General features: G+C 36.4%; 3 protein-coding genes across 7 annotated transcripts; 2 read left to right on the top strand and 1 right to left on the bottom strand.

Moving 5' to 3' along the window:
* Window positions 1-902: 902 nt before the first annotated feature.
* Window positions 903-4,436, top strand: LOC116846037 (probable cleavage and polyadenylation specificity factor subunit 2). Its single transcript, XM_032819366.1, has 10 exons — window positions 903-1,420; window positions 1,509-1,668; window positions 1,749-2,100; window positions 2,192-2,502; window positions 2,578-2,837; window positions 2,913-3,098; window positions 3,252-3,621; window positions 3,714-3,911; window positions 3,998-4,135; window positions 4,273-4,436. Exons 1-10 carry the CDS (start codon window positions 1,272-1,274, stop codon window positions 4,363-4,365), a joined length of 2,217 nt encoding a protein of 738 aa, XP_032675257.1. The 5' UTR covers window positions 903-1,271; the 3' UTR covers window positions 4,366-4,436.
* Window positions 4,437-4,695: 259 nt separating this feature from the next.
* On the top strand, window positions 4,696-7,028 carry LOC116846091. The gene is made up of 3 exons (XM_032819513.1): window positions 4,696-4,853; window positions 5,044-5,177; window positions 5,307-7,028. The coding sequence occupies exon 3, from the start codon at window positions 5,429-5,431 to the stop codon at window positions 6,749-6,751; it is 1,323 nt and encodes a 440-aa protein (XP_032675404.1). The 5' UTR covers window positions 4,696-4,853; window positions 5,044-5,177; window positions 5,307-5,428; the 3' UTR covers window positions 6,752-7,028.
* A 241-nt stretch (window positions 7,029-7,269) lies between these two features.
* Window positions 7,270-9,578, bottom strand: LOC116846105 (NSFL1 cofactor p47-like). 5 transcript variants are annotated; one of them, XM_032819562.1, is made up of 5 exons: window positions 9,432-9,578; window positions 8,421-8,862; window positions 8,034-8,319; window positions 7,757-7,960; window positions 7,270-7,508 (listed from the first exon to the last, which is right to left on the bottom strand). In XM_032819562.1, the coding sequence occupies exons 2-5, from the start codon at window positions 8,752-8,754 to the stop codon at window positions 7,379-7,381; spliced, it is 954 nt and encodes a 317-aa protein (XP_032675453.1). In that variant the 5' UTR covers window positions 8,755-8,862; window positions 9,432-9,578; the 3' UTR covers window positions 7,270-7,378. The 5 variants fall into 5 exon arrangements, with proteins under 5 accessions (XP_032675453.1, XP_032675473.1, XP_032675436.1 ...); XM_032819582.1 differs by having other exon boundaries at window positions 8,421-8,873; window positions 9,432-9,572; XM_032819545.1 differs by having other exon boundaries at window positions 9,303-9,554.
* Between the last annotated feature and the right edge of the window lie 142 nt (window positions 9,579-9,720).

The following is a 9,720-nucleotide window of genomic DNA, read 5'->3' as shown; positions in this document are numbered from 1 at the left end:
TAACCTGTAAAATCGGTATACCTAGTTGACATTACGTAGAAGAAATAATCCGACGACGGAATCTATAAACAGTAAGTAAATACTTAAATATATAATAAATATATAATGTAGATAAATATATAATAAATATATAATGTAGAATGACATAAAAGAAGTATTTAGAATGTTATCCAAACAGCACAAAATATCCGAAAGACATCCTGGGAAGGCTCTTGGACGTTTTTTCGGAAGGATTTGTTGTATGGGTATCCAACACAAAACAGTTTTTAAAAAAAATAGGATTGTTCAATAAAACATAAAATGCTATAAGTGCGAAAACATGACCATAAATTGATCTATGTTATTTAATCCAGCCATGTTGTCCGCCATCTTACACTGCTCTAACTTGCTCTTACCCGTTCTTTTCAGACCCATATGTATCTTTGCACTAGTCTGCATTATCTTGAACTTTCTTCAACTAGTACAGTTCCAGTGCAGCCCTAGGTCAGGTCGAAAGAACAAACCTAATGCTTGCCGCGCGGTGGAAGTCCGCGCGACAGCCAATCAATATGTTGTTTTTCCGTAAGAGCTAGAAGGTTATTACGAAAAGCAGCATATTAATTGGCTGTCGCGCGAACTTCCGCCGCGCGGCAAACATTATCGCATCCTGTGTGCAGGAGCCATGAGTACAGGCCTGGAACTATATATATATATAGAGAGAGAGAGAGAGAGAGACTACCTGATATCCAATATCCAATAAAAGAATAGCTTCTTGATGGAGAATTGAATTTTCTATTAGAAAACTTCTCCTATTGGATATCGGACGTCGAATATTAGATGCAGTGTAAATTTTCCATAAGAGAATATTCCTATTGGACAAGATGGATGCGTTTCGAAAGACACAGAAAAGAACTGGATAACCTTCTGGACGCTCATTGTATAATGCGAATCCGTCCCGCCATCTCCAAACACTGATTGCAATTTTTTTAGACATACTGGGAATTTATATATTCGCAAATATATATAATTTTTCAATAATTGATTTCAAAGTTATGACATCGCAGCAATCCTTTGGCTAATCTATTTAAATTTATCAACGCGATTCTTTTTAGTGTAGATAGTATAGAGTTAGCCATTTATAGGTTGAAATGTAGGTTATGTTTTAGAGAAATATAGTATGATAGTTTTATACGTTTGAAATCTATAAAGAACGAGAGAATGATATAAAAATTGATGATTCTACTTATCTGTAGTGCAATTTATTTATAATTAATTACTGCAAGTAACACAAAATGACATCTATTATAAAACTTCACGCAATTTCTGGAGCAATGGATGAGTCTCCACCTTGCTACATATTGCAAGTGGATGAACTGAGAATATTATTAGATTGTGGGTGGGATGAAAACTTTGATCAGGATTTTATAAAAGAATTAAAGAGGTATAGTATTTATTAAGCGGCTTCATACTGTCCAAGTATAATATATATTTTTTTATTTATATTTACTACATTACTATGTTTTATGTAGACATGTCAATCAAATAGATGCAGTATTACTTTCGTATCCAGATCCATTACATCTGGGTGCATTGCCATATTTAGTAGGTAAATGTGGTCTGAATTGTCCTATATATGCTACCATACCAGTCTACAAAATGGGCCAAATGTTCATGTATGACATGTACCAGGTATAATTCTTTAATATGTGCTAATGTATGCTGTATTAATTTTAAATTGATACCAATATTTGACACACTGCTAATTTCAGTCCCGTCACAACATGGAAGATTTTGATTTATTTACATTAGATGATGTTGATGCTGCATTTGACAAAATAGTACAGTTGAAATACAATCAAAGCATATCAATGAAAGGTAAAGGCTATGGTGTTACGTTGACACCATTACCAGCAGGACATATGATTGGTGGTACAATCTGGAAAATTGTCAAAGTAGGAGAAGAAGATATAATATATGCTGTAGATTTCAATCATAAGAAGGAACGTCATTTGAATGGTTGCGAATTAGAGAGGTTGCAAAGACCATCATTGTTAATAACAGATGCATTTAATGCTACATATCAGCAAGCGCGACGAAGAACAAGGGATGAGAAGCTGATGAGTATGTGTTATATGTTTCCTCTTAAAATTGAAACATTGATATTTAGTCAAGGATATGTTTTAACAATTTATTTGTGAATTTCGTTGTTTAGCTAATATCTTGCAGACATTGAGAGGTGGTGGCAATGTATTGGTCAGTGTAGATACCGCTGGCCGTGTACTAGAATTAGCACATATGTTAGATCAACTATGGCGCAATAAGGAGTCAGGATTGCTCGCTTACTCACTAGCCCTTCTTAACAATGTGAGTTATAATGTAGTGGAATTTGCAAAGTCGCAAATCGAATGGATGAGTGATAAATTAATGAGGAGTTTTGAAGGTGCACGCAACAATCCATTCCAATTCAAACATCTACAACTTTGCCATAGTATGGCAGAACTGAATCAAGTTCCAAGTCCAAAGGTAAATTGGAATTTCTTATAATTTATATTAGATGTAATTTTTATTTGGTATACATTAATTTCAAATATTATTTAGGTAGTACTTGCCAGCACTCCAGATATGGAGTGCGGATTTTCCCGAGAATTATTCCTCCAATGGTGCACCAATCCACAAAATAGCATTATATTAACAAGTAGAACATCACCGGGTACGCTTGCTAGAGACCTAGTAGAGAAAGGTGGAAATCGAAATATCACATTGGAAGTAAAGAGACGAGTGAAACTCGAGGGTGTCGAACTGGAGGAATATCAGAAGAGAGAGAAACTGAAGCAGGAACAATTGAAACAAGAACAAATGTATGTATACATATTCACCTACTGTTCAGTTATAGTTACAGTTTTCTCACCAAGTTTGTTTATATGTTTGATTAGGGAGATTGCAGACGTGAGTTCCGAATCAGAAGACGAGATAGAAGTAGGTGGTGCCAGAGGGAAACACGATTTATTGGTGAAGCAAGAGAGCAAACCCGGCTTCTTCAAGCAAAGTAAAAAGCAACATCCCATGTTTCCATTTGTCGAGGAGAAGATTAAGATAGATGAATACGGAGAAATTATAAAGTAAGAATACTTCCGTATATCACAAAATAATTTAGTAATGAATAAATTTTAATATTTTTACAATTGTTTTTACAAATATTTTTACAATTTTTTACAATTGTGCGTTTAGTATTATATGCTTTGTTAATCTTCTCACTTTACTATTTATTCTAGATCAGAAGATTACAAAATAGCAGAGACATTACCTGAAATTGAGGATAATAAGGAGAATGTAGAAATGAAGCAGGAAGAAACCAGCCATTATCCAGAGATAGCCGCGGACATTCCGACCAAATGTATCCAAGTTTCGCGTACGATGACTGTCAACGCTGCGGTAACTTATATCGACTTCGAAGGCAGATCCGATGGGGAATCTTTGCAGAAGATTTTGGCGCAATTAAGACCTAGGAGAGTGGTTTTAGTCAGAGGCTTGTTCAAAGATACAGATATATTAGCACAGCAAGCGCAAAGCGCAGGGGCAAGAGTGTTTATTCCCGCTAGAGGAGAGACGTTGGATGCCACGACAGAAACACATATTTATCAGGTGCACATATTTATGTGCGCATACTGTTATTAGCTAATAATTCAAGATTTATTGAAGAACAAATTGTTGAAATATGCATTTTTTCGTCACAGGTACGTTTGACCGATGCTCTAGTTAGCGGACTGAATTTCTCAAGAGGTAAAGGCGATTCCGAAGTGGCTTGGATAGATGCAATGATAACGGCGCGTGATCAAGTTTGCCGAGATGCCATTGCCGATACCGAGCCCGAGGATACGATAATGGATGAAAGCGACAAAATATTGACTTTGGAACCTCTGCCATTGAATGAGGTGAGATCTATTGATTCTTAAGTGAGATGTATGCAGCTTAGAAAATGCAGTTCATTTAATTTTCTTTACAATTGCATTTCTACTAGGTTCCCGGTCACCAGACAACATTCATCAATGAACTGAAGCTATCGGATTTCAAACAAGTTTTAAATAAAAGTAATATCCCATCAGAATTCAGTGGAGGAGTATTGTGGTGTTGCAATAACACCATTGCTGTTAGAAGGGTTTGTATCATTCATAATAATCATAGATTTCGTTATTTCATGTAGTAAATATTTTTTAAGCTTTATATTCCCGAATTCTTCTCGTCTAAGCCATACGCTATATCCAATCATGCAAATAAGCCTTTTATCTATTTTAGCATGAAGCTGGAAAGGTGATACTGGAAGGTTGCATTTCTGAGGACTACTACAAAGTACGGGAGCTATTATATGAACAATACGCAATTGTGTAACTGTTTTAACAAAGTGTATGTTAAGAGAGTTGTAACTGTATAAAAATCACGAGACTTTTGTACTTTATTTATTTCCTCTTGCGTTTTTTCGACCAACTTCCTCTTTCAATGCATTTTATCAAATTCATAAAAATTATTGGTAATATTGAAGGAAAGAAGCTTCCTCATTGATTTCGCTGAAACTTTACAATATTGTGTATTTTGATATATAAGACGAATATGAAAGTTAGTATTGCCATTTTCAAGTAGGACAAAAGTTATAAAGTTATTAAGTGTTAAAGAATGACAATTTTAGGGTTAAAAAATCTGTCATGACGACAGTTTTTTCTATTTTTACACCACATTTGGAATTACGCGCGCTTACGTCACTGCGCACGCTCATATTCCTGTGCACTATTGACATGACAGATATCTTAACCTCAAAACTGTTATTTTTTTAGCATTTTATAACTTTTGTCTTATTTGAGAGCGACGATTCTAACTTTCATGTGCGTATTTTATGTAGAAAAATACATAATATTGTAAAGCTTCAATCAAGTCAGTGAGAAAGTCCTTTTCCTTGAATATTACCAAATTATTATGTTTAATGAGCATTTGCATCTCTAAACTGTTCTCTAAACTGTTCAATTAGCAATGTAGAAAGCGCGTATGTACGAATAATTTTGAACGTTTTTTTAGTCATTTATAATAACCCCACTGAATGTACTTTGCGTGCTATACTGTGCTACACATTTCTAAAGATGGCGTCGATATAACCCACATACGTTCTCCTGTGTTCTCATAATTTGTGTATAATTGGCAAAAACGATTGAGTAAGTTATAAAAACGATTAGATTATTTACAAATATACGCTCATATATAACTAATGCTAACTTTATACTGAAAAAACTGCCAACAGTTACAAATATTATCCAATTAATTATCATTATATTTTGTTTCAGAATGTCCTTTAAATATTATTTCAAGATAATATTTGTGAGACACGTAGTATACAAGAGAGAGAAGCTTGCCTTATTTTTTAAAGACTTGCACATTATATGAGATCAGGATAAATATTACCAGCATGAGGAAATATTATCAAGCTGCTCTTGTTCTAACAGCAGTAATAAGTCTCATATCTTTGCTCATCTATAGGCATCAGTACAATAAACTAAGATATGTCTTAGAAGTCTTTAACTACTTTGGCAAGCATGAGTCAAGAGGAGCTAATAACAGTTGCATAAGTCTTAACTCAACATTGACCTCATTCAATCCCAAATTCGACGAACCAATTCCTTCTTGGCAACGTCTGGAAAATGATCTGTATGTGTATTCTGCATATAATATTAATTACCAGTCACACAAAGAAATACGAGCAATTGGAGTTGGGATTATAACTAGTGTCTTGAATATGCAATGTCTTATTTTCTTTGAAAATGAAAGTAAACCTATATTAGGAAACTTTAACTTTATACCTATCAGTAAGTATTCCTCAACTGTGAACAATTCGACGTATAGAGGATATCATTTTGTTTGCACGTACAGCAGCAATGAGATTCCCACTGGAATAACATTTGTCACAAAGTCTAATAGGTATCTCAATTATGCTCCTATTCTTCCTATAAGAATATTACCACAGCATCGGGATGCTAATAACAGAGTAGGTGTGTGCGTGCTGCAATCGTCAGTAAAATCGATGTTGCCTAGTATGATGAATATGATGGGCTTTATCAGCTTTCACACATCGATTGGAATGGATAATTTCATTATATACGACAGTGGAACACCAAGCAAATTTAACAGCGGATTAAAGAAGATGGCAAATGATCCATACACAGTTCAAAGATTTACATACATAGTTATACCGTGGAACTTTCCTTTCACGGAGATTGATGAGATAATCACGAAAGAAGTCGCAGTAGCAGATTGCTTGTATCGGTCATATAACAGTGTTACTTATTCTATTATTCTTTCGTGGAACGAATATGTAGTTCCAAGATATCATCGTACAACGGTCGATCTGATAATGGACATTAAAAAAACCGAATCCACGTTTGATCGTTATAGGATGAAAGCTAAATTATTCTGCACGCAACAATCTGACAATGAAAAGTACGCAAATTCTACACAGACGTTGTTCAAAAAGACAAAATCCAGCGTTGCTTCCAAAGATAGCTTTGTTTACATATATCATCCACACAAGATGGTACATGCTGAATTACAAAATTATCACAAAATACGAACCACGAATATAAGAGAAAATTTAATTTCGGTGCATCTTTATAAGCATTGTGAGGGTGGTGAAGATGTTAAATTTGTAGAAGACAACACAGCGCTCAGATTTGTTGAAAACCTGCAAAATTCGTGGATCTTTAAGAAATATCGTGAACTTTACGATCTTATGTGAACATAAAATAATACAGATTTCAACACAACTCTAAGAGATTAGCTAATTGTACAAACTTTTTGAAGATAATGCTTTGTTTATCATCATGCATATGCATACGCACACACACACTCTTGACTCTTTGTGTGTGTTGTACATATGTTATAAACATTTCAGAATTCTTTACACAGTCTTTCATACAAAAAGTGCCTTAATTACACCATATAAATTAGCTAATTAAATATTTTGTATATTTTAGATTATAAGCTATAATAAAGCATTGCTTGTTTCTAATAGATTTAAGTTTCGATATTTATCGTAACACAACTGTGAAAATGTATATACGATATTTAAAAAAATAATACTTTTATTATAAAAATTATCATCAAAAGCTGTATACATTGATGATCAACGAGCGGAATTAAAGACTGTGTTAGGCTTTAACAATTTTATAATAGACTTAGGCACAGTAAGAAGCTTGAACAAACTTGTTTGACGCACAATAAAAGAAAAAAAAAAACATAATGAAAGAGGCATTATACTCCTAATAAAAATACATAGAAACTTTATTTTCAAGTGGTTTAACATATATTTGGTAAATATCTGACGCTTACATTTCTTTTGAACTAAAGAAATTTAGAAAAAAGTTTACTTCAGTCGTTGCATTATAGCCGAACTTTGCAAACCAGCCTCTTCAATCGTTTTATCTTCGGTAAGCTCCTTCGTTGGATACATGGTTAATAGACTAAAATCCCTCAAAGCATACTGGGGTCTCATACTGATATTATCCATTAAGGAATATCTTTCAATTGAATTAAACAATCAATTTGGAAAGGACGTTACTCTCTAAAAGCTTTTTTTCAGAAACATCAGGTGATATTGATACTATACTTCAGCTATATACAAGTATTTCCACTTTAAACAACACGACATACAGTGAAGTTTTACTTTCTTCTTGTGTGCAGTAAGGTCCTTTCCAAACAAAGCAACAGAATGGAGAAAGATTTGTAAAATACCAAAGGATACGTTATTATGTATCGTCTAATATCACTGACTGTATGCGTCAGATTGAACTGGGCTCTTACAGTACTACCATCTACAAGACGAATTTGTATCGTAGTGGTTGGCTGCGAAGTGTCTACATTCAGTTCTTTCTTCGCCTGCGCCTCGTTAGCAGCCTGGTCAGCGGGGTCCGCGGGAACTGTCATACCTACAGTAGCTGGTGATGGACTGAAACATTCACGACAATGAAATTTGGAAGTCATGATAGATTTCGGTGATAAAAGACAAGTTTCCAATGTACCTGCCCAGCATGTGACCTTTCCCGGAGAAGGCTTTCACCTTGGCTTTCGTCGGAACATAGGCTTCGTGACGATGATCCTCCATATCGAGTCGCAAATCAGCACCCTGCACCTGTTGACGAATCTCTGCTGGGACTTCGCCTCGTTTGACAGCTGCTAGAAATTCTCTATTTTCAGGCTCACTGTACGATCGAATCTCGCTGTCGTTTATGGTAAACCCATCCTTCCATAGTTTCAATATAACGAGACCACTAGAAGATTGCTGATCTGCATCCGCTCCTATTACTACTATTGACACAGAGAATGTAAGTGTGCAAACAAATACTGTCACATTCATCAAGGTTAATTTCAGTAAGAGCATAATAAGGATAATGAGAGTTAAAAGATACCTTCACTATCAGAACTAGTTTGACCTAATTTATAGCCAGTGCCACTGAACGTATTCGGCCTCTGTTGCCCTCCCATTTTTGTTGGCTCTACTGCGAGGGACTGGCTCTGACAGGATTTGAACATGTCACTAATAATGTCCTTCTTCTTCTTCTTTCCTGGCCCTAAAACCTGCTGTCCACTATGTTCAGAACCTCCAGCATAGAACGCTTGTCCCTCCTCATCGTCAGAACTGCTGTCTTTGTATTTGATAACACTCAACGATCCGAAGGAGACTTTAGGCTTTGGCTTAGCACCTTTGGACTCTTCTGCGTCAGACTTCGTGTTCTCCGACATGGTGTCCGCGGTATTGTCCTGAAAGCCTGCTGCTTCCTCTGTATCATCAACAGGTTCAGTCACCAACGCCGGCGCCTCGTCGTTCTCGTAAAAACTTGCGAGAGCAACCTGTAAAAATGCTGTGTGCCAACGCGTGTGACGGAATCGTCGTTGTGAAAGATTGAAACCTTACGGCGTGCTGCGCGTAAAGCTTCAACAATCTCGATTTTAGTCCCGACATCTCATCGATATTATTCTTGCAATTGTCATGACGAATGATCATTTAGGAATTACCAAAGCGAAAGCGAGAGAAGGAGGGAAGAGTGAGAAGAAAGGAAAATAAAAGCATCGTGCGATGACCGAGACGTCAAGGGTAAAGGAGTCGCGTTTAGGCCATTCGCGGGGCCTTCTCGAAGAATAAAGTATCGACGAGTGCGATTGCAGGTTACTAAACTGGTGTCGAGATTACCGCAATGAAACCGCCAGAGCTGCCGCGAAGAGGTGCAAAAGAACAAAGCGATTCACTCGATATCCAATCTCCGAGGTCTCGAGTAAATATGCTGTCTCACCTCGAGATGCCAAGCGGACGACTCAAGGAAGAATTGCGCTCTCTCGGCCTCAACACCAGTTACGTCTGCGAATTGCGAGACTAACTCGTCGTGGTTCGCCATTCTTCGCGAATGTTTGAAAGAACTCACGAGTTATCACTCTCTGTCTCTATTTTCCTCGCAAGTCCTCTCGGTGCAAAAGCTTCGCGTCAATCTCAACCCAACGAGGCTAAACGCTCCCCGTGTTTCGCCGTTTCATGTCAATTCTCACGATCCATGTATGTACCTGTCATTCCCCTCATTCAATCGCGGAATCGAACCGGATGTGTGCGCGGCTCGTTTGAACGAGCGTGCGATCTCCTCTGTCTCGTATTTTGCGAAGTAAAACCAGAATTTAAGTTTCAAATATGAAATTGACATCAAGTCGAGAAAATTGTGT

Source organism: Odontomachus brunneus, unplaced genomic scaffold (assembly GCF_010583005.1).
Source record: "Odontomachus brunneus isolate Ranch 3 - 2012 unplaced genomic scaffold, Obru_v1 Obru_scaffold_004, whole genome shotgun sequence".
NCBI classification, from domain to species: Eukaryota; Metazoa; Arthropoda; class Insecta; order Hymenoptera; family Formicidae; genus Odontomachus; species Odontomachus brunneus.
The sequence above is the reverse complement of the archived record's forward strand: the minus strand, read 5'-3'. Positions and strand labels throughout refer to the sequence as shown.

Coding starts and splice junctions, on each gene's coding strand:
- LOC116846091 (XM_032819513.1), top strand. CDS start 5,429: ATGAGGAAATATTATCAAGCTGCTCTTGTTCTAACAGCAGTAATAAGT.
- LOC116846105 (XM_032819545.1), bottom strand. CDS start 9,404: ATGGCGAACCACGACGAGTTAGTCTCGCAATTCGCAGACGTAACTGGT. Junction 8,863..9,302: donor CGTCCGCTTGGCATCTCGAG/GTGAGACAGCAT, acceptor GCATTTTTACAG/GTTGCTCTCGCAAGTTTTTA. Junction 7,509..7,756: donor ATTAGACGATACATAATAAC/GTATCCTTTGGT, acceptor GGATAATATCAG/TATGAGACCCCAGTATGCTT.
- LOC116846037 (XM_032819366.1), top strand. CDS start 1,272: ATGACATCTATTATAAAACTTCACGCAATTTCTGGAGCAATGGATGAG. Junction 3,622..3,713: donor CAGAAACACATATTTATCAG/GTGCACATATTT, acceptor TTTTCGTCACAG/GTACGTTTGACCGATGCTCT. Junction 4,136..4,272: donor ACACCATTGCTGTTAGAAGG/GTTTGTATCATT, acceptor TATCTATTTTAG/CATGAAGCTGGAAAGGTGAT.